At 45.4% G+C, this 27950-nt stretch overlaps 2 protein-coding genes and 1 pseudogene across 10 annotated transcripts in view; 1 reads left to right on the top strand and 2 right to left on the bottom strand.

The window, feature by feature from the left end:
• Positions 1-27950, bottom strand: part of ART3 (ADP-ribosyltransferase 3 (inactive)) — an 84249-nt gene that overhangs the window by 42617 nt on the left and 13682 nt on the right. For 5 of the 7 annotated variants that reach the window (XM_084760188.1, XM_084760185.1, XM_084760192.1 and 2 more), the window contains exon 2: positions 3782-3893. The gene's annotated coding sequence lies outside the window, so the exon portion shown is untranslated. Of the gene's footprint in view, positions 1-3781; positions 3894-13611; positions 13743-27950 lie in introns of those variants that run through there. The other 2 variants (XM_084760189.1, XM_084760186.1) reach the window with 2 other exon arrangements.
• Positions 35-13905, bottom strand: LOC311585027 (bifunctional phosphoribosylaminoimidazole carboxylase/phosphoribosylaminoimidazole succinocarboxamide synthetase-like; annotated as a pseudogene). The gene is made up of 2 exons: positions 13880-13905; positions 35-1330 (listed from the first exon to the last, which is right to left on the bottom strand). The product of its transcript is annotated as a bifunctional phosphoribosylaminoimidazole carboxylase/phosphoribosylaminoimidazole succinocarboxamide synthetase-like (transcript).
• CXCL11 (C-X-C motif chemokine ligand 11) lies at positions 21983-25443 on the top strand. Of its 2 annotated transcripts, XR_014775147.1 has the most exons (5): positions 21983-22194; positions 23458-23584; positions 23688-23760; positions 23998-24618; positions 24707-25443. XR_014775147.1 is itself a non-coding variant. In XM_084760197.1 (4 exons), the coding sequence occupies exons 1-4, from the start codon at positions 22134-22136 to the stop codon at positions 24037-24039; spliced, it is 303 nt and encodes a 100-aa protein (XP_084616323.1). In that variant the 5' UTR covers positions 21983-22133; the 3' UTR covers positions 24040-25443. The 2 variants fall into 2 exon arrangements, 1 of the variants encoding a protein (XP_084616323.1); XM_084760197.1 differs by having other exon boundaries at positions 23998-25443.

The following is a 27950-nucleotide window of genomic DNA, read 5'->3' as shown; positions in this document are numbered from 1 at the left end:
CCTAAAAACTAAATTGCTCTTTTACAAATGGGATTCACTGATTTTCTTCCTTGTCAGCTTGCTTTAAGGATAGGAATTTGGCCCACACCAAATGGTTGTTCAACCCAAATATCTGAGCAGCAAACTGGGCGGATCCTTCTGGAGAATGTATGGTTGAGCAGCCAAGACCAGTGGGCAGTTGAGGAGATGACCGCACATCCTTAGCACTCCAGTCTGGTGTGATGGGGGAGGGAGGGGGGACAGCTGATAACCGGATATACGGTATTACTAGACATCACTGGGCCCAGACCACTGCTTCTGCCGGCCACTGCGACTGCGACAGTAGGTATGCCGTCCCCTTCATATTCCACCTTAATAATCCTCAGAGTTTCATCTGGTCCATTATGGGCAGATGTCACTCGAAGTTCACATGGAATCCCCAAATTCCCACAAGCCTTCTTAGTTTTCTCACAGTGACCAAGGGCAGCAGTTGAACCCACCAGCACTATAACTCTGCACTGGCTGTCCGACTTCAGAAACAACTCCACTCGGTCCGCAACCCACTCAAAGCTTTTCTTTACCACCTGGAGTCCTCCCGGAGCCGCTACTTTGAGGTCCCGGTAAGACTGTCTTTTCTGCTGCCTCCGCTCTCCCAACGGCCAGAGTCTCTAGGAATCATTACCAGTAACATCGGGAAGAACGATCTTTTTGGCAGCTACATCAACACCAAATTCAATCTTCATATCAGCCAGTGTACAGTTCTGAGGCAGCCAGGATTGCTCCAGGATTTCAAAAATAGCTTGAGTGGCAGAACTCGCCTTGTCAACCTTCAGGCTGCCTGAAACAAGGCCAGCAAAGCAAAGCTCTGCAGCACCGAGTTACTCCTTAGACAACTGGGGTGGGGGTGGGGGCGGGGGGGAGGGGCCGGTCGCTATTTATCATCCTTGAAGAACACCTCGACTTTTGGTGGGTAGGACTTACACCCCCTCCTGTACCCCAGGGTTCCTTTGGAGAAAAGGTTCAATTGCTATTCTTCGACACAGGCATGCAATTGGAATCATCTCACGCTGGGCTGCAGTGGAAGCAGTCTCCCCAAATTCCCTGGTAAAAGTTTTGATACTGACTTCCTGCAGCAACTGAAAACTACAGCTGGTGATCCTATTGGAGACTGCAGCTTTGCTTTCCGAGTGATTCTGTCCAGCTGCAGTTCCTGCTGTGATCTGGTCCTTGGGCTGCAGGAGGTTGGTCTCTTCCTGGATCATCTAACAGTTCAGAGGCTTCCTTTGTGTTACCCTCAGGGTGTTTTCTCCTGATGCTCAGCACCTCAGCTGGGTGGCCCTGGAGGTGCAGACTGAGAGGGAAAGGGAAGAGGCCCTCTGCAAAACACCCCGCTCCTCATTTCTTTTTCTTTTCTTATTTTGATTTATTTACATTTATTTATGTATATAAGCATTGTATTGCACATAACATACCGTGTTATGCTTGCACATCAGAAGAAAGCACCAGATCTCATTACATATGGTTGTGAGCAACCATTTGGCTGCTGGGAATTGAACTCAGGACCTTTGGATGAGCAGGCAGCGCTCTTAACCTCTGAGCCATCTTTCCAGCCTCCACCACTCCTCATTTCTTTATGCACTGTTTCCAGCTTAAATAGCCTGAACTACAAAGAATACATTTAAGCTACATTTAAGAGAAACTTAGTCTGCCTTGTTTTAAAATCTTTCTGTTTTTACTGAGCGTAGCATACACTCATTAATATCAAGCCTTTATAATGATTAACCCAGTAAGTGTAATCCGCAGTTTTTCTTCTTCTTCTTCTTCTTCTTCTTCTTCTTCTTCTTCTTCTTCTTCTTCTTCTTTTTTAATGTGTATGAGTGCTCTGTTTTCATGCACACCAGAAGAAAGGATCAGATTCCATTGCAGATGGTTGGGAGCCACCATGTGGTTGCTGGGACTTGAACTCAGGACCTCTGGAAGAGCAGTCGGTGCTCTTAACCATTGAGCCATCTCTCCAGCCCTGATCCGCAGTTTTCCAATGCTGGCTACTATACCCAAGGCCAGCAGGCACCCGCCACTGAGCTAAATCCCCAGTTCCTGAACCACAAATGCTGTGATACATCAGTAAGCGAAACAGATACTGTTCCACAGAGCTCACAGCCAACAAGTGGTGGGGGAGGGAAAAGGAGGCCGTAAAATCAGATAATAGATTAGCAGAGAGATAAAAAGCCCTGTGGAATGGGGGGATCAGAAGTATGCAGTGTGGGAGCTGAGGACATTTTGTACTAACTAGAGTGAGTCAAGTGAGGGTCCCTGCCGGGGGAAGCTGGTGGAGTTTGATAGAGGGAAATTCTGCCCCCATTGAGACGAGAGCTGTAACTGCCTTGCCAGTCCCCAGTCACCACGTGTCCTTGGAGAGCACTTTGAAAGTGACCTGGTGAAGAGGAAAATTGGAATATTTTAGGGCATTGAGTTCTATTTAATCTTAAAGCTATGATTGGCATACTGGAAAATGGTCAATGTTTGGAACAACGGCAGCATTTGCATCTATTTTTGAACTTGACATTTCGTGCCGTCTAAATATAGATCAATTATTTGAGATGAAAATATAGTGTGCAAATGCTAAAGGCTGTCAGTATGAAATACATAAAGGGTTTCAAACCCCCTAAGGAAGTATGCCCTTTAGATACAATGGGTTTAATAAGGTAAAAATTAGTAATATTAATTTCACTTGTTTCGTTTTTTCTTTTTCTTAAAATGTGGCTACAAGAAAAGTACCACGCCGCCTCCACGCCCCACACCTTGGTTGGTTGAGATAGGATGTCTGTTGCCTAGGTTGGTGGGAAATTTGTTATGTAGACCAGGCTGGCCTCTTGGGGGCAGCCTCCAGCTAAACCAGAGACAGCCATCATCACACATAACCCAGAAAGTTTCAAATTATCCATATTTTCCATGTAGCTAATGTTATCTACATTTCTTTTCTTTTCTTTTCTTTTCTTTTTGGTTTTTCAAGACAGGGTTTCTCTGTGTAGCCTTGGCTATCCTGAACTCACTTTGTAGACTAGGCTGGCCTTGAACTCACAGAGACCTGCCTGGCTCTGCCTCTCAAGTGCTGGGATTAAAGGTGTGCGCCACCACCACCCGGCTCTTTTTCTTTTCTTTTCTTTTCTTTTTTTTTTTAGGCAGAGTCTCATGTAGTGTTGCCCAGGCTGACTTTCAATTCCTTATGTACCTAATGATGTGCTTAAATTCCTAATGCTCCTGCCTCCGCCTCTCCCCAGTGCTGGGATTACAGGCATGTAGGCATGCGCCACGGAGGAGCCCTGTTAATGCGGATCCTGGAGGTCAAATCCAGGGACTCACACATGCCAGGCAAGCCCTCCCCTCCTGAGATTTCCTCCTAGCCTCTTTTCTGTTTTGTTTGTCTGAGACAAGAGTCTTGCTCTGTAGCCCAGTTGGCTCCAAAGTTGGAATCCTCCTGCCTCAGCCTCCCGAACACCTGGAGTGCAGCCATGCCCCACCATACTAGCTCATTGTGCTGCTTTTAGAAAAGGCTAGAACAAGCAGTCTGCTGCTTTGGCCAAGGAAAGCAAGAAGGATCTGTGGTGAGTGCAGCCCAGGCCAGTGAGTGAAGGCAGGAGGTGGCCAACAGTAAAGGGCCTGTCCCGTCCCAGCTGGAATGCCACGCCCTGGCAGCGGCACTGCCGTGGGAAATCCCTGCCCTCCTGCTAGACATGCCTTCTCGTAACCCCGACTCATCGCACGTGGCAGGAGAAGTGGCTTGAAGTCACACAGCGCTTACCACGAAGAAGTACAAAGCCACTTCTTTGGTTCACAGGGGAATTCTGGAACTGTCTTCCAGTGGGTCTCTCACAGGAACATGTGGGCGCACAGCTGTGCACGCAGGAAGGCTTCTGCATCTCGGGGAAAGAGGTGACAGTTAGAATCGGGCATGCCACAAGGAAGGAAGAAGTGGGCCAACGGCAGGGTCCCCACATTCCTGTGTTACCACGCCCACAGACGGCAGCAGGCCAGGGCCTGACCCAGGCAGGTTCCTTCCTCCACCATTCAATCCTTTTGTTGTTGGCTCTTGTTTGTCTGCTTGTTTTCAAGAAGGGGTTTGGTCATTTTTACCTGCAACGTTTCTTTCTCCATAGAGTACAAAATGGGATGAAAACCAAGCTCTTGCACTTTGTTTTCAGCTGTCAGATGCCCCAAATGAAAAAGGTCTATGAGCTGAGGGCAAAGCCTAAGGCAGGGACAGGACTTAATTTATTCTATGTGCCTTCCTAGATAAGAGAAAGGGCAAAGGAAGGGCTGTTTACTTTCAACCAGTACATTGTCTTCTTTACTGCACTATTAGATAAGTGAACCACCACATAGCATGAAGGAAAGGCTAGCGCTCTTTCCTGTGACGTGGTGGACACTGAAATAGAAAGTTTGATTATTACCTCTGTTCCCAAAGCTGGAAACCCCCATGAAGTAACTGTTGTAGGAACACCGGCCAAACTTAAAAGAAAACCAAAGATAACTTGCTGCTTTTTTTAAAAGTGTAAATGTGTTCCCTTCTGAAACAGGAAGCATTAGCTTTCAGAAGAGAGGAAGCTAAACCAGCAGGGACAATCCCTGTGTGAGGGCGGGAGTGGGTCTGGTAGCGTTCTTACGGACTCAGGGCCAATAACAGCTTTCTCTTTTAAAGGAGCTTTTCAGCAAGCACCTTCCCAAATATCAGATTTAAATGCTATTTTGTTAGCTTTTATAGCAGGTTACTAAGAAGGCTGCCACAGAACTACCCCAGAAACATCGCCCATAAAGTTGACCTGGGATGACGGAAACTTAGCTCTGTAGCTTGCTTTATACATGAGCACCACTCTCTAAACACCACTTAGTGAGGCCAACAAACGCTTAGCACAGAAAGGAGGGGTGCGCTGCCCTCGAACACCTTAGTTTGTGTAGCGATGACACCACACAGGATGGTTTGTTTGCATGGAAACACCCCTCATTGGCTCAGGCATCTGAACACTTGGTCCCTAGTTGATGCTGCTGAGGTTTAGAGGACATGGCCTTGGCAGAAGAAGCAAGTTGTTGGAGATGGGTTTTGAACTTTTTATTTATTTATTTATTTATTTATTTATTTATTTTAGGTTTTTTGAGACAGGACTTCTCTGTGTTAGCCTTGACTGTCCTAGACTCACTTTGTAGACCAGGCTGGCCTCAAACTCACAGCGATCGGCCTGCCTCTGCCTCCCAAGTGCTGGGATTAAAGGCATCTGCCACCACTGCCCAACTGGGCTTTGAACATTTAAAGACTCATGCCATTTGAGTTTACTTTCTCTGCTTGTTGGTACCTGTGGCCCTAGCTTTCAACTCCTGGCACCATGTCTTGTTTTGCTTTAAGGGCTCTAACCTTGTGGAACCACAAGCCCAAAGGAACGCTTTTTACAAGATGCCTTGGTCACGGTGCTTTATCGCGGCAACAGACAAGGACTACTTACTACCTCACATAGCCAAAGGTTGTATTGTGAGTAGGGTGGCATGGGTCCCAAAGGAGGGCAACTTCCTGTGGGACAGAGATGCCGGACACAACAATTCAGTATGGAAACTGAAGATGTAGGAGTGAAAGAGAAAAATGAAAAAGTCGAGACGTAAGAACAGCACATATTAAAAAAAAGAATGCAAGACACACAATAGAGCTGGGTAACACCATACTGAACAGAACACAGTGGGTTCCCACCTTGGTTAAGAGCAAAATCAAAGAAGCCCAGTGAAGGCATGGGAGGGTGGGGAAGGTTTAATACTACCTGCAGCAGGTAAGGAAGGCATGGAAGCAGTGCCCTCCTTTAACAAAGGAAGGAAGCTAGCAGGGTCTTCCCTACAACACCTTCCAAGGACACCAAGTTTGCTGAAACATTTTTTCCCCTCAACTGTGCTGCGCTGCTTAAAAAAGAAAAAATCAACTTGATGCACCCTAGTAGGAAGAAGAGCTCTTGAGTCTATGGGGCAAGCCTGTAGGCCATTTTCTTGATTGGTGAGTTATGTGAGAGGAGCAGGCTCACCATAGGTGCTGGTCCTAGACAGTATGAGCAAGCCAGGGGAAGCAAGCCAGGTTGTAGCGCTCCCTCATGGGTTCCGGCCTTCAGTTCCTCCCTCAGTGATGGAGTGTGACTGCAGAGTCGCAAGCGGAAATAAACCCTTTCCTCCCCACGTTCCTTTGGTTGTGGTCTTTATGGCAGCAGTAGGAACACCTGGTGGTAGTTCATATCTTTACTCCATTTATATTTATGTTTATAAAGGGATCAAGGAGGAAAAGGAAAAAAAGGAAACTTTCTGTAAGACAGGAATAAGCTTCCTGTTTGGGGGAGGGCACGGGGGTGGGGGGGGGGCTAAGCGTCTGCCGTGCAAACCTAAGGTTCAGATCCTCAGCACTCGTGCAAAAGCTGGCCAAGGTGGTTCTATGATTGTAGTGTCAAAGGGTGGAAACAGGCAGACCATGGAAGGTTGCTGGTCAGCACACTGGCTGAACTGATTGTCACCCAGGCTCATGAGGAGACAGTCCCAAAAAACAAGGTGGAGACCAAGGAAGATGTCCAGTGTCAGCCTCTGGCTTGTGCTTGTCCCAACCCCTCTCTCAGTCACTTTATTATTTTTTTGGGGGGGAGGGTTTGAGACAGTGTCTCCCTGTGTAACCTTGGCTGTCCTGGACTCACTTTGTAGACCAGGCTGGCCTTGAACTCACAGTGATCCGCCCGCCTCTGACTCCCAAGTGCTGGGATTAAAGGCGTGCGCCACCACCGCTTGGCTCATTCACTTTATTTTATACAAGGCAAATGAGGGGAGAAGTATGATTTATCAGACAAGGCTCCTGATTTAAAGAGCCTCAGAAAGTCAACTGTCACTATTTTAGCGTCTATAGGAAAATGGGTTCTAAACCAACTGACTCACAGATTTCTTGCACATCACTGCACCAGCAACCCTTCTGGCAAGTCTGTGTCAGTGTGGCCCACCTAGTGTCCATCTGGATGACATCTTACTTTGTAGCCCTCACTTTTTTTTATTTAATTAATTTATTCAGATTACATCTCAGTTGTTATCCCCTCACTTATATCCTCCCGTTTCTCCCTCCCCTAGGTCTGTGATAGAAGGGGACCTCCTCCGTCACCACGTGGTCACAGTCTATCAAGTCTCATCCTGGCAGCCTGCTTATCCTTTCTCTGAGTGCCACCAGGCCTCCCCACCAAGGGGAAGTAGTCAAATGTCAGGCGTCAGAGTTCATGCCAGAGTCAGTCCCCAGCTCTCCACACAACTGTGGAGAATGTCCTGTCCATCGGCTAGGTCTGAATAGGGGTTCAATGTTTACTACATGTATTGTCCTTGGTTGGTGCAGTAGTTTGGGTAGACCCCCCTGGGTACAGATCCGCCTGTCATGATGTTCTTCTTGTAGGTTTCTAGAATGCTCTGGATCCTTCTATTTCCCTATTCTCCCATACTTCTCTCATCTAGAGTCCCAATAGGAATTCCCTGCATCTATCCCAATCTCCTGGTAAGTGGAGACTTTCATGGGAATCCCTTCTATAGCCGTCACTTATCAAGCATGTGAAAAACTTGGTAGTGCTGAGCCTTATACAGTAGGCTTGGCATTTTCTCCCAACTTCCACCCTCAAGGCTACCAAACTCAGCCATCTCATTTTCTATTTCTTAAAACAGACCTGTTAAGGCCACTCAAGCCAGGAGAGTGGGGTTGCATGTTAATCCCCCAGCACTGGGGAGGCAGAGGCAAGTCTCTGTGAGTTCAAGGCCAGCCTGGTCTACATAGTGAATTCCAGGACAGCCAGGGCTACACGGTGAGACCCTGTCTCAAAAACAAAACAAATAAAATGAAACAAACAACAACACATAAGCCAGCCATGGAGGCTGAGGCAGTGGGATTATGAGTTAGTGGCACAGTCTGGACTATATAGTAAGAAAAAGGGACAGGTCAAACTAAAAGAACCCTGGCCTTCGGATGTTCTTGAGCAAGTGCGTGCTATGATGCTCCACGCTCTCCACAAATCAAAAACAAATGAGTTGCTTCTGTTTAAATTTTTAACTCAACACAGAGGGGGAAACGCCATAACTACACTCAGAAAAACAATGGTAAGTTGTTTCTGCAGCCAACTAGATGATTTCTGTGTTGTGTGTATAAATAGATAGGAAATTCCTTTAACTTTTCTCACCTCTTAAATAATTAGGGTTTTTTTCCCCCAAGAAGACGGAAAGATCGAGATGAATATGTCTGAATATATGAATGAATCGACAGTGATTGATTCCTAAAATTGTGACGATTACCAAGTCTCAAAGTGCTAATATATGCATTTCACAGCTTTCCATTTAACTGGCTCTCAGAGGAACGTGCACCCTGTGGCAGCTCCCCTGGCAACTCAGGGCAGCTCAGGACTATGTCGCAGCCCAGCTGGACTGATTCAGCGTCTCAGACACCCAAAGAGCCACTCTACTCCAAGTCACACCGTCTCTTTCTTCAGTGAAATGTAAACATTTTACAGCGCCATTGTTCTGGCTTATTCTAAACAAGCTTTCAGGTTTTGCTTTTGCTTGTTCATTTGTTTGTTTGTGACAGGGCCTCGCTATGACTGGCCTTTAACTCATAGAGATCCCCCTGCCTGTACCGCCCAAGTGTTGGGATTAGATATGATTAAATCGTGTATATATATGTGTGTGTGTGTGTGTGTGTGTGTGTGTGTGTGTGTGTGTGTGTGTGATTTAAATACTAAGATAAAAAGACATGCATAGAGATCAAAGCTCTCGCAAAAGTGACAGAAATTGTTGATTTTACTGTATTTTCACATTATTTCAGAGGAGCATACCAACTATGTGCCTTACTAGTACATCCCTGCTTTGCCATGTGGTTTTTAAAAGTATACCCCTTGCCACTAAACTGAAACCAAAAAGCAAAAATGCCCAAGTGTAGATCCTGACCTAGCTGTTTGCTAGCCGTGTGATAGTTGGTCACTGTGTGGCCCGTGTGTGCTTCTTCCTTCTGTACCCATATACATCAAGTGGGGACAATCAGCACACCCCACCGCCCACCCGTGGAATGCAGGGGAGGGCAGGGCACACAATAGGTGGCTGCCTCGGAGAGTGAACTGGGCATGAGAAAGTGACACCGAGGGCTAGAGAGATGGCTCAGCTGTTGAAAGCACTGCTGTTCCCCTAGGGGATACCTCGGTGTGACTCCCAGCACCCACATGGTGGCTCATAACTGTCTCTAGCTCCAGTTTTAGGGGACCCTGCGCCCTCTTCGGGACTCTACAGGCAGCAGGTATGTACTTGGTGCACACACATGCAGACATGCAGACAAAACACTCACGCACACAAAAAAAGAATTACTAGAAACCTTCTAAAAGGAAATGACCCAAAGATGCTGACTTTAGACCTGGGCACCAAGGAATGTACAGCCACAAATATCTTCACAGAGAAACTGCGGCGCTGGTCATTTGGGGCTGAGCAACTGCCACCAAGTTAAGAGAGCTTTTCTGTCACTAATCACAGGTTTCGGGTAACTGGTAGGGTTGGTTTCCTTTGTCCTCAGCGTCACCTTCACATACAGTGGGGGATGTCTCTGGACCACCCTTTCACAACAGTCTGAGACTATTTCTACAAATTTCAACCGTCAGGTGTCATGCAAAGTTCTTTTATTTTTTTATAGTTTCTAAGTTTGAACTGCTCGTCCCCATAACCACCATACAATCATTACATAGGATAATTTATAACGCTTTATTCTGAGTTTAACTTTGGACATAAGAAAACTTAAAAAAAAATGGTACAAAGAAGTTCCCTGTCCCCTCACTTCTTCCCTGATGTTTACCCCTCCTACAACTGTGGGAGAGCTGGGAAAAAGCAGTGACACCACATCACTAAGTAACCTCTAGATCAAACTTGCCACTAATGTCCCTTTCCTAGGGTCTGATCCAGGACTCTCATTACATTTGGTTGTTCTTTTCAGTTTCTTCCTGCGTGAAACAATCCATCCTGACAGATACAAACAATAAAATGGTCAAAGAAAATATTATCAATAAGTCACTCAAAATCATGACGCTCGATCTAACACCTAAAAGAAAACACCATTTTGTAGTTCTCTTGCCAAAAACGAATAAACTTATTCCAAGAAGACATCAGATAAAGGTAATTGGGGAGTGCTCTATAGAACACTGTGTGATACTCTTTTTTTTTTTTTTGGTTTTTCAAGACAGGGTTTCTCTGTGTAGCCTTGGCTGTCCTAGACTCACTTTGTAGACCAGGCTGGTCTCGAACTCACAGCGATCCTCCTGCCTCTGCCTCCCGAGTGTCTGATACTCTTTACAAGCGTCACTTCTATGTTTTAATCTGTGTGTGTGTGTGTGTGTGTGTGTGTGTGTGATGTACATATGACAATGTTCATGTGTGAGTGTGAGTATGGGCACACACATGCCACAGCTCACACATGGAGGACAGCCCTGGGTGCTGCTCCTTGCTCTCCAGTGTGTTTGAGACAGGGCGCCTTGCTATTCGCAGCGTGTAATCCAGACTAGCTGGTGTGTGAGGTCCTGGGGATTCTCCTGCCTCTGCCTCCGATCTCAGTTACAAAGGAGCACAACCACCTGCAGCTTCGTGTGGGCTCTGGAGCCCCCAACTCGGCAACACCTTTATACATCTCCCCCACTACACACACACACACACACACACACACACACACACACACACACACACTTTTTAAGCATCTCACACTCTGCCATCTAAGCCATCCAGGCATACAAGGCTTTAAAAAGTATGTCCGTGTTATCTTTTATGTGTATGGTGTTACGTGTTTATGTGGGTGGGTGCATGAATGTGTGGATGTGAGAGCACACGTGTTGATGTCTGGTGTCTTCTTCAGTCACTTGCCACCTTGCTTTTGTTCCCACTGAACCTGGCCTGGGGCTCATCAATTTGTTGGGCTGGCTGGCCCGTGAGCTCAGGGGTCTGCTCGACTCTACTGCTCCAGCCATGGGTTCTAGATGTGACAGATGACCAATTAACACGGTCCTCACACTTTTACTAAAACTTTATACCCTCATCTCCCCAGCACGTAAATTAGATTTATAGTGAATATCCACATATGACAAAATACCAAAGTTTGACAGCCTTTCCTTTGATTCCTTTTTTTTTTTTTTCTTTTTTGGTTTTTCGAGACAAGGTTTCTGTGGGTAGCCTTGGCTGTCCTGGACTCCCTTTGTAGACCAGGCTGGCCTCAAACTCAGGTCAATCCGCCTGCCTCTACCTCCTGAGTGCTGGGATTAAAGGCGTGCCCCACTATGCCGCCTGGCACTTTCCTTTGATTCTAATTCACAGCCGGTTCCCACTTATCAATGCTACTTAATTCGAATTTCATTTGAAGCCCCATTCTTTTCAACTAAGATGGTTTTTCTCACGGTAGCTAGAATGTTTATTTCAAAATCACTATGAGGCCACTCTCCTAGCAGGCTAGCCTAGAAAGCTGATCTATTTTTTTTTTAGGGAGAAAGTGTTCTAGGTCTCACCCTAAGATGTGAAAACCCCATCTTTTATTCACTGTTCCCCTCAGTGTGATGTGCAAGAGGACCGCTGTCTCATCTCGGCTCTCCCTGCCCAGGATTTTTCTGCTTCTATTGAACAACAAGGCTGATCGTTAGCCACCTCCAGGGTGGAAATGTCCTTGTCCTAAGCCTGCTCCTATTTCCTCTTCCTCTAGTGCCTGATTCCAATCTTGAGAGCTACTGTTGGAGTCCATGGGTTTAGGACATGTTCATAGGACCCCTGGCTTTCTGGACCCCACTGAAGGGCACTGCATATTATTTGGATTTGTGGGAAACTCCACAGCAATAGGTGAAAAATCTCTCCCTCTAGGTTAGCCTGTACAGAACTCAGCCTGCTCACTGGGCCGATCCTGGGCATCCTCCCATTTTATCTTTTTAATAGAAGCTCAAAAGGGTCTAGAAGAAATAAGGGGGCCTGGGATAAAGGCGGAGTAGTAGCTAGGATGACCGGGACTCATCTGCTCCTCCCCCACGGGCTATGCAAGGTCACATGACCTCCATCTGCTACAGACTGCTGCAGGTGGGAGGTGACATCAGATCCTGTCCATCTCAGAAGGTTGTCAACAAGATGTCCTGCTACCTTTTCCCTTGTCTGTGGGATAGGCACCAGCTGTTCCAGAAGTTGCTACTGCTGAGGAAGATGGAGACGCAGAAGGCAACAGTGACTAACAGAGACCGTATTTTAACAAGTCACACAGTAAGCATCTGCAACGTAAATTACAGGGACCAGGCCTTCTGCAGCTTTCCTCATTGCTTCTTCATCCAGACCGTCAGGTTCATTACCTCAAACAGCCCCACACTTAGCCTCCTGCTCTAATCTTTTGTCAGGGAGGCCTCGGTCTGCGAGTTATGGTCTGACCTGTGAGGTGGCCCTCCCTTCCTATTGCGACAGAGAGGAAAGGAATTCTCCTGTACTTTTCACCTCTGCTACCCAGCCTTGCTTCTTCTTTTTTTGTTTGTTTTTGTTTTTGTTTTTGTTTTTCAAAACAGGGTTTCTCTGTGTAGCCTTGGCTGTCCTGGACTCACTTTGTAGACCAGGCTGGCCTCAAACTCACAGCGATCCGCCTGCCTCTGCCTCCCCGAGTGCTGGGATTAAAGGCGTGCGCCACCATGCCTGGCTTCAGCCTTGTTTCTTAGAAGTAGGTTTATCTGACCAAGATAGCATTGCACACATTCTTGAATCCTTGTTATCTTCTTTAAAAAGAAGATGCGAACCTTCTTACTGAAATACTGTGGAACTGGAGACCCTGTGTGCACTGCACTCCATGGCACACACTACAGACAGCAAACAAGCAACAGGCATTATCTTGGTACCCACGAATCTGCCTTGTGCCTGCTGCCTACCCAGCCACCAACAGGTACAGATGTGAGGTCAGAGGTGGTCAGCAAGCCTGGAAGGACGCCATTCTCTGGCCACACTGTCACTATTCACTATGCATTAAAACCAGGAGTTGGGGAGCTGGGACCACAGAAAGAAAACAAACTTATGGCTCTAAGGCAGAAGAGGAAGCAAGAAAACAACAGGGCTGTTTTATTCACTTTATAAAAAAGAAATATACTTCATTAAAAAAAATAACCACTAGCCAGGTGGTGGTGGTGCATGCCTTTAATCCCAGCCCTCGGGAGGCACAGGCAGGTGGATCTTTGTGAGTTCGAGGCCAGCCTGGTCTACAAAGCGAGTCCAAGACAGCTGAGGCTACATAGAGAAACTCTGTCTTGAAAAACCAGAAAACCAAACAAACAAAAACAAAAAACCCAACAACAACAAAAAACCCTCCTAAATTCATAGCTTCTCTAAATATTTAATACATTACTCATATCTTGAATCCAAAAGTCAGTTAAGTTTAATATAATATCTGCAATCACAAAAATGTCCCTCCACACCCATTTGTCACATTCTTGAGCAGATGGCTTATGTTAAATAGGTCTAGCTAATCTTTAGTTCAAACTGGCAAACCACATATCCTGGGATGCTCCCTAGAACTGGTCATTTGAGTCAGAGCCTATGAAAGAAAACACTAGCAAGTCCGATGCAATGCCGTACCTTGCACACATGGCCCTTCTAACACTCAGGAGCAGAACTTGTCCCTTGAAGCAAGGCCGTCCAACTAGACAGACCAGGAATGATGTCGCCCAGATCTGCTTCCCCTCCCCCTCTCTCTTCTGGGCTAGCAATGGCAATACGGGAACAGTAATCAAGCTACTGCCCGAGTTTGCCCGGTTAGCGAATCCATGAGTTGTTTGTAACGCTGCTCACAGCTTCTCTCTCACGTGTTTTCTATTCCTTAACAATAGCCGTGCTGTTTCCCTACTTGGAAATTAACATGGACGTCGCCATCGCCCTGGCAGTCTGGTTCACTCCGGGTGGCCAACTGAAGGCTGTGCATAGAGCTGCCTTTGTTAGGAGGAAAATGCTCTCTCTGAAGCTTATGGTGACACTGAAGTTGTTTTGTACTACACATTGTCCTGACATAAATACATGCGGATAACAGCAGACTCCCTGAGGAGTGTAGGCGGCACAGAAAAGAGGGTCAGTCTAGCCAGTGAGGGAGGTTATAGGATGCCAACACTTCCTGCGTTCGGGAGAGGCTTTCCATTTCACTTTATGAGTAGGGGTGTTTTGCCTGCGTGTGTGTCTGTGCAACATGTATGTGGCCGGTGCCTTCAGAGACCGGAAGAGGGCACTTGGACTGGAGTCAGAGTCATTATGGGGGTGCTTAGAATTGAACCTGAGTCCCCCAAGCAGCAAGAACAGCCAGCACTCTTAACCACTGAGCCATCACTCCAGCCCTGTGTTCCGGGTTTGGGTATATCATCGTTTTGAACTTAACCTAAAATTCTAAAGTAAGTTGTTTTCAAGCTCATGTCCTTTTCTTTCCTTCAGAATTAAAAACAGAGTAAGTGACCAGCTTTGGCACAGGTTAATTACAAACTAATATAATTGGTTTGGCAGTGGATTTCATAAGAAGTAACATCCCAAGACAGACTATCTGGCTATAGATGAAACAATGTTGAAGTACTGTGCTTTACCTAGGCTAAGAAAGGAAAAACAAATAATGGCTACTATTGTATAGCTGATAATTTTTTCTTCCAAAAAGGTAGAGACCTATTCAGAAGGTGCCAAGAGCCGCCCTGTTAAGGGGGCTCACTAGGCATGTGGCCTGTCTAGGAGGTGATCTGGCGTTTGCAAGGTCTTAAACCATGAGGTACTGCCAAACTGCTTCCAGCCTCTGACATGCTCTCAGGAGCCATTGATTTGGGAAAGTCCAGGAGGCATGAGAGATCTCTGGAAGTGATCCAACATTTGCAAGGTCTGTATCGTGATGTATCCCAAAATTGCTTCCAACCTCTGACTACCCTGTCAATTGTGCTTTGCAGCATCTCTCTAAAATCTGGCTCTAATGCCTTTAATCCCAGCACCCAGGGAGGCAGAGGTAGGTGAATCACTGTGAGTCTAAGGCCAGCTTGGTCTACAAAGTGAGTCCAGGATAGCTAAGATTACACAGAATGAGAAACCCTGTCTCATAAAACCAAAAGTAAATACATCTAGCATTGGTGTGAATTGTTATCTTCTGGGCACTGACCAGCTCTGATTGAGCAAACTTCCTAGAGGATATTATTGAAGATGTACTTTTTGTTATTCAGATAAATTAATCCCTGATTATGGAATTCCTGATTTGACTCAAATAGTTTTAAAAGTTAAAGTTAGTTTATGGCTGCAATAAATACCTTTGTGGACCTCCAGATGCCTCACTAAGGATAGCCTACCAGCAGATTTGTGGCTTCAGATAAGCCTCCACTGCAGATGGCACCATGAATCCTGGCATTTTCACCATAAATATAGGCAGGGTTTGTTTAAACTTCTCATGACATGAGTGGAATGAAGCTACCTAGATATATTGGAATTTACTCTGTTTCTTAGAATGAAAGACAGATAAAATTATTGTCCTGATCTCACAACGAACTAAGAGATAGCTGGATAATGTATAGTCAGGTCAGTCCTAACTGATAAGTTGTATACTCTTGTAAGTTTCAGACCCTATTAACCTTAGACCCTGACGATCTTTGTCATCCTGAACTCACCATGAACTTATGTAATGGATACATAAATAAGAAATGTTTAGCTTTAAAACATGTAACCTGTTATATTTTAGAATTCATCTGTTTTTGTGATTAATTGTACTCTTTTGACTATGAGGTAATTCCCTTTTCTCAGAAGTACGGTCTACAATAAACGTGGCTGGGAGAAAATTGAGCAGCTTAACTTCCGTTGAAGTTAAGATGCCCGACTTCATCCACCTTTTCTCCTGATCCTCTTCTCTTGAACATACGTGTGTGAGTGGTTTATTTTCTATCTCTCTCTTACTTCTTATTTCTCTGTAGATTCGCAAATAAGTTAGCAGACTCAGGGTCATCAGCCTTCTACGGCTAATAAGCCTAAGTTTACACCAACTTATTGGAGATCTCCGCAAAGAGGCCTATCTACAGACCAAAGAGCCTCCTTTTATGACCCCTGTGCAGTTTCTAGCCAGAAGCCACTTACAGCCTCAGCCATAGGAAATTTGTGGTCAATTTAAGTTCTCCTCCTCAGCCGCAGTACAGCCAGTCCCTAGAGAAGAAACCTTGGGCTCTTCTTCCCCTTCCTTCCTTTTTCTTCTCAAGCCATCAGCTCTGGCCACCCAAGAGATAAAGTGAACTGGAAGGACATCCGCATCCAGCACCAGAGAAACTACCCTGGACCCTCTCCAGAGCACTAGCCAGGCATTAACAGGAAGAGGAACAGCCCAAATTCTCTGTAGCTTAAACTCAACTGATTTCCAAGTGGAATGAACGCGTTTAGCTTAGCAAACACTGACAGCTTAACAGAGGAGAATACACAGAAGATTTTTCTTTCTTTCTTTTTCTTTCTTTCTTTCCTTTTTTTTCCCCCCTTCCAAGACAGGGTTTCTCTGTGTAGCCGTGGCTGTCCTGGACTCCCTTTGTAGACCAGGCTGGCCTCAAACTCACAGTGATCCGGCTACCTCTGCCTCCCGAGTACTGGGATTAAAGGCATGTGCCACCATGCCCAGCTACACAGAAGATGTAAGCCAGCCGATCACAGTCCATTAAGGGCGGGAACAAGCCAGAGACCGCAGACACTGTGCCAGTATGAACTGGTGTGCAGCAGATCCCACTCTGGGTAGCCGGTTATCAGGGTTGGGGGCCATGGCTCAATGCATCCAATGTTTCCCTGGTAACTGTGAGGCCTGGAGCTCACATCCCGGAACCCACATAAAAGCCAGGCAGACATGACAGGGCTCCCGTAGTCCCAGCACTTGGGAGGCAGGCACAGGGGCTCCCCCCAGGGCAAGCTGGCTAACTAAACAAGCCAGAATTGGCAAGCTCTGGGCTCCTCAAGACCGACTGCATCAATCAATAGACAGAGCAATCCAGGAAGACACTCATAACTTCAGGCCTCCGTAGGCATACATGTGTGTGTCCACTGACGTGTGAACACGCATACATGCAAAATAAACAGCTTTTCCAATCTCCAATCACCGGGAGCCAAAAGCTGTCTCACTCTGCCTTCCAGATACTAAAGTTGCCTTCTGTTAACAGCAGAAGTTCCATGCCGACTTCAGCTCTGCCCAGAGCTGCAGTTTTTATTTCATCCCTTCTGGCATGCTGGCACAGCAGGGGACAATGACTCACAGTGGTTCTCTCGAGCAGGGGAATTATCAGATGGTGGTGACATTGTCCCTCGTTTCTGAGCCCATACTGATGCTGTAACATCTGGGGCAGCACACATCAAACATGAAGTGGTGCTCATAAATGTGAACCCTGGCAGATCTATTCCAAATACCAGATGGCATAAGCAGAATGCAGGGTTTTTTGTTTTGTTTTGTTTTTTGTTTTTTAAAAGATATATTTATGCCGGGTGTGGTGGCGCACACCTTTAATCCCAGCACTCGGGAGGCAGAGGCAGGTGGATCTCTGTGAGTTCGAGGCCAGCCTGGTCTACAAAGCAAGTCTAGGACAGCCAAGGCTGCACAGAGAAATCCTGTCTTGAAAAACAAACAAAAAAAGATATATTTACTTATTGTGTATACAATGTTCTGCCTGCCCGCCAGATCTCATTATAGATGGTTGTGAGCCACTATGTGGTTGCTGGGAATTAAACTCAGGACTTCTGGAAGAGCAGCCAATGCTCTTAAGCTCTGAGCTATCTTCTCAGCAGATTTTGAAAATGTTTTCTTATGTCAGATTACCAGAAGATTAAGCTATATTCAACATTCATTCTCTGGGGCTCTTTTCAGCAACAATAAAATGCATGGTCTTCCCAGGGCTTGACTGGACTTTCGTGGTTATATGATTTACCTATAGCTTCTATTGTTTCTTCTCTGTGCTCTTACTCAGGGTCTGACCGGCACTTTATACACGGTAATGTAGGGTTTTCTGACTTTCGGGAAAGTCCTATGTTATAAGGAAATCATAGTGTTACTGTCTTAACAATAACTCATAGCCACTCCCTGCAATGATTGCAGGGTTTTTTTTTGTTTGTTTCTGTTTTTTGTTTTTTTAATAACAGCAGGTGCAAAGCTGCCCCAGGTTTAAGGATCTGGGATTGCACATCACTGTCTTCAGTCGCGGCATGTTATTTTAGAGTTCTGGCAATCTCTCCCATGGGAATGAGTCATCTGCCTTCTATAAACTCAAAACAGGATTCTCTTAGGTCATGCTGGTTTCTAATAAACGGAAATGTTAGAGTTTCCATTTCTGGCCCACTTTTCACTAGCTGGACTGAAGAAAATATCCTTGGTACCACCGTCAGGTGGAGGGGGTCAGTATGTATGTCTGAGACTTACTGAATGAGGAATTAACATTATACTTAGATGGCCTGCATTAATCTCTTCAAGTTTGAAAACTATGTTGGGAATTTTAGGGACCAGTCATAGAGCCTACAGGTACACAACGTGAGTACTCTGCCTCTGTGCTACACCCTCGGCCCTGGCATTTTAAAGTCTACCTTAATGGAAGCATTTGAAAGCATTACTAAAAGTTCAAATGGATCACACTGCATGGTTAGTTGTTGTTGGTTTTTGTTTTGTTTTGTTGTTGTTTTTTGTCAAATTGACACTACCTAGCACGATCTGGTAAGAGGAAACTTCAACAAAAGAACTGCATCTATCAGATTGGCCTCTGGTCATGTATGTCTTGATTATTGCGTGGTGTGAGGAGGGCCCAGTCCACTGTGGGCAGAACTATTCCCCAGGCAGGTGGTTTGGGGATGTATGAAACCGTGAGCGAGGAGCCAGCCAGTAGCCAGCATTCTTCTGTGGCCTCTGTTTCAGGTCCCGCTTCCTTTCCTGCCCTGCTTTCCTCAGTGACAGACTGTGACCTCTCAGCAGAAATAAAACTTCCCAATCAGGTTGCTTCTGGTCAGGGTGTTTGATCACACAAACACAAAGCTCAGTAGGCCACACGCACAGATTATCCATTTTTTTTTTTCGAGACAGGGTTTCTCTGTATAGCCTTGGCCATCCTGGACTCACTTTGTAGACCAGGTTGGCCTCGAACTCACACTCACAGCGATCTGCCTGCCTCTGCCTCCCGAGTGCTGGGATTAAAGGTGTGTGCCACCATACCCGGCCTCATTTTTTTTTTTTAAAGATGGAAATTAGATCCAGTGACTGGGATAGTCTTTTAAATTCAAGGGGAAACTTGGACTAGGGGGATCTGGAATACACAACAGAAGATAGCCCAACTTGAGAAATAACAACAAAAAGTCAATAGTGTTGGAAGGGCGGATTATGTAGTTTAGGAGGCTGAAGGGGGTGGCTCAGTGGTTAAGAGAGTACATTGCACTTCTAGAGGACCTGAGTTCAATTCTAAGCTCTCACACTGGAGGCTCAGGACCACCTGTAGCTCCAGCTCCTGGTGCCTGGCTGACGCTGGCCTCCGAAGGCACTTGCACTCACGTGCACATGCCCCATACAGACACACATATATATGCAAATACATATTAAAGTAGCAAAGGATTTTTAAAACAAAACCATAGTTTAATCTTTTTTTTCTTTTCTTTTCTTTTTTTTTTTTTTTGGTTGATTTTTCAAGACAGAGTTTCTCTGTGTAGCCTTGGTTGTCCTGGACTCGCTTTGTAGACCAGGCTGGCCTCGAACTCACAGCGATCCGCCTGCCTCTGCCTCCCGAGTGCTGGGATTAAAGGCGTGCGCCACCACACCTGGTGATCTTCTTTCACTTTACTCAAAAGAACAATGCAATGCAAGACACAATGAACAGGAAACTTAGAGATGTTTCCACGCGGCAACATCATGGCACCTGCTGTGGCTCTCTAGCCTCAGCTGTCTTAGGGTGAGCTGAATGTCATGGTAGACAGTGCATACTAAACATGGGATCCATGTATTAACTAGGCCTTCCTGTCCAGTATGGCAGTTACTGAGCACAAAATGACCACTGAGCATTTGGCATATGACTAATTCAATTCGAAGATTTAATAATAAAAAAATTCAAATCCCATTTAATGCCCACTGGGCAGTAAAATAATCTTTTACGTTTTGAGTTACATAAAATATGTTGCTTAAATTCTCTTTTCGGTATTTTCGGTAAAATTAGAAGAAATAATCACTACGTAATATGAACATTAGGATGCTATTTTAAAAATAAGTAAAGCCTAGTCATGCTGGCACGTGCCTATATTCTCAATATCTGAAAGGATGAGGCAGGAGGATAGTCACAAGTAAGGCCAACTGAGCTCCATAGGTAGAGACTGCTTCAAAAAAAAAAATCATGAAGATAAGACATGGAGATAAACAGCTCAGAACAGGAGGTGAGCTAAACCTTCTGGGTCAGCCACAACCGCATTTTACAGCGAGAGAGAGAGGACTTGACAGGTTTCTGAAAGAAAGCCTTTCTCACGCAACACCACAGAACACACTTGTTCCGGCGGGAACGAGTCAGACCAATCCTAAAAACCTACTCGACACATCTGTGGGGCCAGAAGGCACCATGCACCCAGGGAAAAGGTGACAAAAAGCGAAGTGCACGAGAAGGAATTTGGATTACAATATCTGGAACAACACCAGGGCTGTGACCTACGCTTGAACAGGAAGGAACAGTTGTTGTACTTCTGTAAAAGGGTGGCACTTTTCTGGAAGCTGGACAGGAAGACGAGGAGAGAACATCTGGCTTACCCTTAGGCTGTGATTGTCCTTAGACGCAGGCCCTCTCCCGGATCACCTGCTTTCACATCTAGCACCTGAAGTCCCAAAGTGAAGGCTGAAATAAACCTTCCTCGGCATTTACCCTGGGATCTCTCTAAGGGAAAACAGACATGGCCGTATGCATACTGCGGGCACAGCCCCTACCCTTCTAGGATTGACACAGGGTAACAGCAGCCACCCTACACACCACCAGTGTCACCCCTAGGGAGGAAGTGGACCTGTTTTCACTGTCTTCTTGTTCCTGCCATCTCCTGAACTATCTACAAATACAGAGCTTGTCTTTGTAGGTGATGGTGGTCTTGCATTCATGGAGATCTGATGGCCTCTGCCTCCCAAGTGCTGCAATTAAAGGTGTGCACCAGCAGCAGCACTAGCAGCAGCAGCAGCAGCAGCACCAGCAGCCTAAAGTTCTTTAAAGAAAAAAAAAAAAGATCCCTGGATTCGTTTTTGTTGTAGTTGTTGTTGTATTTGTTTGTTTTATTTTGTTTGAGACAGGGCTTCTCTGTGTAGCCTTGGCTGTCCTGGACTCGCTTTGTAGACCAGGCTGGCCTCGAACTCACAGCAATCCGCCTGCCTCTGCCTCCTGAGTGCTGGGATTAAAGGTGTGTGCCACCACGCTGGTGATCCTCTGGATTTGACCCCACTAGATTTTATAAGTGACACACCTAAAACAGACTCAGAACACTTAAGAGGAACAAGAAGAGACCATGATTTTGTTTTTATAGTCCTTAATAGACTATATACAAGTATATGTGCCAAGAGATGCTTTGAAAAAAAAAAAAGAAGAAGAAGAAAGGAGCAGCTTTAAAATTCAAAACGAAATAGACACCATACACAGGCATGGGGAAGAGTATTTCAGACATGAAGCTGGAAATAAAATGATATAAAGTTAGATGAAGGTCACGAAGGTCGCCTGGTATGAAATATAACATACACCTTCGCTGCATGTCCTTTTGGTAGTTGTGTGGAGGATGGAGGAAGGCCTTCCTGAGTTGGTGGGAGTCACTGGCCAGCACCACTAGACAGTCAAAGGCATTTATAGGAAAAGTCACCTGCAGACAGCCACTCCCAAGTAGACAGTGAGCTACTGTGCGTGCACAACGCTCTCGTTCCCAAAGACTTTCACATTCCAGCCACTCTTTTTTACTCGGGCAGGCAGGAAGAGGCCAGGCACTGACTTGAGGACAGAACAGAAACTGTAGGAAACAAAGCTGCGTGAGTCAGGAAGGGAAATTCCTGCTTCTCCACGGTTGCTGGTCTATAAGATAGATGCTCCTGGTACTCCCTAGGTTCAGTCTTCCTGCTGTTCTCTGAAGAGAGCATCCAAGCCAAGGCAGCAACCAGGATGAACACCAAGGGCATCGCCATAGCCTTGGCTGTGGTCATCTGCGCTACGACTGTCCAAGGTATATGGTGTCTTTTGCTTCTGAGCCTGTTCACTTTGTTATTTATCAAATATCTTTTCTTTAAAACATGCTGCAATGGCAGCAAATGTTAGAGATATTTAAAGAAAATGACTATTTTATTTCATGGATGATAAAATTTATGGGTCTCTGAATTTTCTGAAAATTATCTAGCAAGAGCCTTTAGCTCTCAATGTCTGTTCGGAGAATCTTATATGGGATTATGTGTCTGGTGTCCTGAAAATTTAGTGTTTTAACCATGAGACTATTAATTTAGTATAAGCAATATTTTCACCAACAGAGAAAAGGAAATTTCTCTCTGGGCTGATGGTCATGCTAATTTTGTCCATGTCTTATCAGTACATCACTTGAGGACGTGAGTGGTTTAAAGGTCATGTGAATGCCGACAACTTTCCAGAGCCCTGCCCCCGAAGAATACCGTTCTAAGTAGAAATATTATGCCCATTTCCCCACAAGCTGAGCCTAGAGCTGTGTCTCCTGTGCCCTGGTGGTTCTTACGTGATTATCACAGCAGATCTGGGCTAATGAAAAAGCGGGCAGTCAATCATACAAGCCTGGCTATTTTTCAGAACTCACACAGAACTCTTGTAGGATAACTGCTCTTTGTGGTTTCTGGAAGCATCTGGAAGCTCTCAAAGATAGTTTGTCTTAGCTGTGGAGGATCCCGTGACTTAGGATAGTCTTAATCTAGAATCAGAACCCGGAAAGACAAAAGTCAAAAGAATTATTAATTATTTGCTCACTTAGTAAAGAACAAATAACCAGCGACTGGGAGCTATGTGTGTATAGTTCAACCAGCTGCAAAATAATTTAAAATAAATATAGAAGAAAATAGCCACTTTGTTCTATGTTGTGTAGTTGTTATTTAAAGTATGGGCTACCTATACCATACGTAATTTCAGATCTTAGGAGGCCGAGCTGAGGTAGGGTTAACACTGAGCTATGGGACCTGCTGTGTAGTGCTTCAAGTGCAAGGTCACCCTGGGCTTCACGGTGAGTTGGAGACAAACCTGGGCCAAATAACAAGTGAATCCTGTCTGAAACCTAAATTAAGGAATTAATAAAAATTAAGACATGAAATAATCAAGGGCACAATAAATTAGCATAACGCAGTAGGATATATTATGGGAGATTCAAAACTTAATTTCAATCTGCACAAATGAGATTAGCCAAAATGTGTCTGCCACCCACTTTGCAGGGTTGGAAGTCGCAGCCGCGACTAACCAACGCTGTGGTCTGTTCCAGGCTTTGTTATGTTCAAAAGGGGACGCTGCCTTTGCATAGGCCCTGGAGTCAAAGCAGTCAAGAGGGCAGATATCCAGACAGCGGCCATACTTTACCCCAGTAACGGCTGTGACAGAACTGAGGTGATGTACGTATTGGCTTGCTGGAGACGACAGTGGTGTGGGTGGCTTTGTTTTGTGGATGCTTTCCCCCCAGAGTTTAAGACTTTTTTTGTGTGTCTTCCTTAACAGTATCACCCTGAAAGCAAATAAAGGACAAAGGTGCCTGGACCCCAGATCAAAGCAAGCGCTCCTTATACGGCAGGTAGGGTGCCTGGCTTTCACATCAGGATATGCTTTGCCTGCAAGAGCTCTGGATCACTGCAAACAGGAACTACAGGAAGACCCTGTTACAATCCTAACAGAATCTACGAGAAGCATTTAGGGGTCCTGGGTTAGAGTAACATCCTTTTCCTGCTACGTTGTTTTTACAGGTCACCTTTTTAATTACTGAGGAAACGAAATAACCCAGTAAATAAAACTCTTTATTTTCTCATTACAGACAATAGAAAAAAAGAATCTTCTAAGGCACCGGAAAATATGAAGTCCTGGGGGGTAGGGGGAAGAAGTGACTGGCAAATTGGAAGCATCTGCCTGTGACCAGCCACATATAAATTCTGTGCCAGGAACCTGACCCTCTCCTGTCTAGGAATATGCCTCCGTGTATTACCGGGTTACAGAGCCTTCTAGGAGGTTTGACACTTCTAACTACTCTGCTTGGCTATGAAAATATTTATCTCTAAGAGTCGCGTGTCTGTCTGTGTGCTCAGTCCACATTACCTTCTGTGGTTACAATAGATACATTGTAACTAGAGCCTGGCCCAGCCCTGCACACAACGCATCTGTGTGTGCGGTAAAACATTCCTCGGAGAATTTTTCATGCAAATAAACATTCCTTCCCCACATACCATGAGGCACATAAACATCTAGGGAGTCGTTTCCATGTAGCATCTTGTTTGTTCATTTAAAAAGCAAATAATGACTACTATTATATCTGATATTTTTTTTTTCCTAAAATGGTAGAGAAGGGGGCTGGGCATGGTGGCGCATGCCGTTAATTCCAGTCCTTGGGAGGCAGAGGTGGGTGAATGGTTGTGAGTTCGAGGCCAGCCTGGTCTACAAAGTGTATCCAGTACAGCCAAGGCTACACAAAGAGACCCTGTCTTGGGGAAAAAAAAAAGAAAGAAAGAAAGAAGAGGAAAGGAAACAAGAAATCTACGACAGGTCAGTGGTAGTCATAAAGGAACACAAAGCAATTCCTCCTAGTCCACCCACACGCCCTTGTCACCTTTGGTAAATCCCTTATCTGTGACTTTCTGAGTTGAGCCACAACAGAGACACTGAAAGGAGATTCCCTGCTAAGCACAGCAAAGACTCAGCTCGGCTGTGTCTGCTTGGATTTTGAACGTCAGCCAGGACACAAAGCCACACTTATCAGGAAGGAGCCTGAAATAGCAGCAGTGACATGTCCTAATAGCTGGCTTGAGAGTCATTATAATATAAATCAATTACTTTTAGCTGAGGATTAGCAAAGAATTTCCAACAATCTCTGAAATGGCCTAAACATACAGATCATGTTGTAGGAGGACATGCAAAGCAGTGCCCTCAACACAGACAATTAAAAAAGAAAGATATCAACTGAATTCGAAATGTACCAGCATGCAGTCAGGACTGAATGCGTTATGCAAAAAAAAAAAAAAAAAAAAGTACCACATGCATTCTCACTTGTATGTTTGTCTGTTCTTGCCTTTCATAAATTAAAAAGTTATATGTACACAAAATTGTTTTAAATAGGTATTCTTTGTGATATATTATTAACAATTATGCATCTGGGGTTACATAATCATTTCTTGGGCATAAAGAAGTTGCAAGTTGAAACATCTAAGAAGTCCTGCTTTAGTTTTCCTGTGGATCCTTCAACTACCAATTAAATTTATTTATTTTTTCATATGTCAAAACCTCTGACTAATTATAGCACTAACTATAGCTGCATGTACATTTGGAAAATGAAAATATTGTATCTCCAGATTCAAGGTTTGCAGATTCAAGAGACTCGGGTAAAGGGGAGGGTGCTGCCTAATGCACACAGGTGCCTGGCATGGGGTGGGGGCGGGGCCAGGGCGGGGCCAGGGCGGGGCCAGGGCAGTGGCACAGTGCTGGGAAAGCACTCACTGCCAATGAACTCTAGAGTTTAAATGGCTAAAATGTAAGATCTATGTGCATTTTATCCTAACAGAAAGGGCTAAATCAATCAGATAATGATAAAAAGCAGAGACAGGAGTCAAGAAACACACTGAGGGGATGAAATTTGAAAGAACAGTGCTTGCATGTGGCATGTGCCTCCAAGGCTCCCATTTGAACATCTGGTCACAAACTGGTGGCCCTGTTCTGAGGGGTTGTGGAACCAATGGGACACGGGGTCTAGCTGGTAGGTAGGTGTAGGGCTACAAGGACAGGGCCCAGCTGCACGTTGGCCCAAACTCTCTGTTTCATCGTCCTTGGAGATGTGATCAAGTTGTACTACAAATCCCTGCCCCCACAAACAGCGCCACCCTCCACCATGCCTTGAACTGTGCACTGTAATAAACCCATCTTCAAGCTGTCCTTTGTCAGATACCTGGTCATAGTCATAAAAGCAAGGGGAACACTCCTTTGTTGCTGGTGGGGCTGCAAACTCATACAGCCAATATGGAAATATTCCTCAGGACGATAGGAATTGATCTACCACAAAGACATTTACTCAACCATATTCATTGCTGTCTGTTCATAATAGCTAAAAATGGGGGGGGGGGGGAACCTAGACGTCCCTCAACAGAAGAATGGATAAAGAAAACATGGTACTATTATACTATAGATTATTACTCAGCTGCTAAAAAAAAAAAAAAGACATCATGAAATTTGCAGGCAAATGGATACAAGTCGAAAAACTCACCCTGAGTGAGGTAACCCAGACCTAGAAAGATAAATATGGTATGTATTTGCTTTTATGTGGCGAGTAGCCATTAAACAAATGATAACCAAGCTACAACCATAGACCCAGAGAGAGAGGTCAGGGATAGAGGAGGGGACTAGGAGGGACACATGGAGGTATCTCCCTGGAAAGGAGAAATAGAGTAGATTTTATGGGTAGGCTGGGGATGGAGGGCCATGGGGGGGGGGTGGGCAGGAAGGATAAGGTGAGGAGGGGGAGGGGAGACAGGGTTGAGGGAGGGAACACAGGGAAAGACACTAGAATTGAAGGGCATTTTGAGGGGTGGTATGAAACCTAGGGCAGTGGAAACTTCCTGAAATATATGAAGGCCATCCCAACGAAGTCTCCAAATGACGACGGACACAGAGTCACCCCCCACTGGCCATCTCTTGTCACCAAACGGAGCTTCCAATAACAGGACTGAGTTACACCCAATTGAGTTGTTGGCCAAAGGGGTGTCTTGGAAATCTCCAAACAACCTAGGCTGTTGCCAAAACAATAGATTGCTCTCCGCAGACTGACAGCAAGACCCTATTCGAGAAGACAACACCCACAAAACTCATTGACTGTGGAGAGATCAAGCTGGTGCCTGCATAGAGCCCCCCAACCACATGCTCTAATCTGCAAGCTATGAAAAAAAGAACACACACACACACACACACACACACACACACACACACACACAATATGCTAGGAAACTGGTGACACAAAGCTTGCAGAAGAGGCCAACCAATGTCTGACTTGATTTAAGGCCACTCCACAAAATGGAACCCACAACCGATACTGCTTGGATCACCAAGAACCAGAGACTAGATATCCCAGAGATTTAGGGTAAAACCAAACACTACTGTTCTGCTAAAGGAACACAGCAACAAAAAGACTCGTAACAGTATCCAGCTGTTCCCGTTGTTCTGTGCCTGCTCAGCCAACATCAGGGAAACTTCCTCCAGCAGCAGATGGGCACAATTACAGGGACCCACAGCCAGACTTTACCCAGGGGGAGAGAGACCATGAACACATAGATCTAAGTGGGATGTCTCCATCAAATCTGTCCCCTCAGAGCACAGAGAGCCCCAGGAAAGCAGGCAGAAAGAGTGTAAGAGCCAGAGGGTACGGAGGACACCAGGCAAACAAGGCCTTCTAAATCAACATGAACTCAACAGAGCCTGAAGCAGCAAGCACAGGGCAGGCACCTGTCTGCACCAGGGCCCCTGGGTGTATATATTACAGCTTTCAAGTCAGCATTTTTTTTTATGAGACTCCTAATATGTTAACCAATGGGTCTCTGTTTTTTGTGTCTTGCCTTGGGCTCGCTTCCTTCTGTTGGTTTGCCTTTTTAAACTTCGATGCAATAGTTTTTATTGCATCTTATTATATTTTATTTTGTCATGTTTGGCTATTATCTCTTAGATGCTCGTTTTCTAAGGAGCACAGAGAGGGAGTGGATACAAATTGGGGGGGGGAGGAACTAGGGGGAGTAGAGA

This window comes from Acomys minous (assembly GCF_964271855.1).
Source record: "Acomys minous genome assembly, chromosome: 15".
NCBI classification, from domain to species: domain Eukaryota; kingdom Metazoa; phylum Chordata; class Mammalia; order Rodentia; family Muridae; genus Acomys; species Acomys minous.
This window is presented reverse-complemented; position numbering and strand designations above follow the sequence as displayed.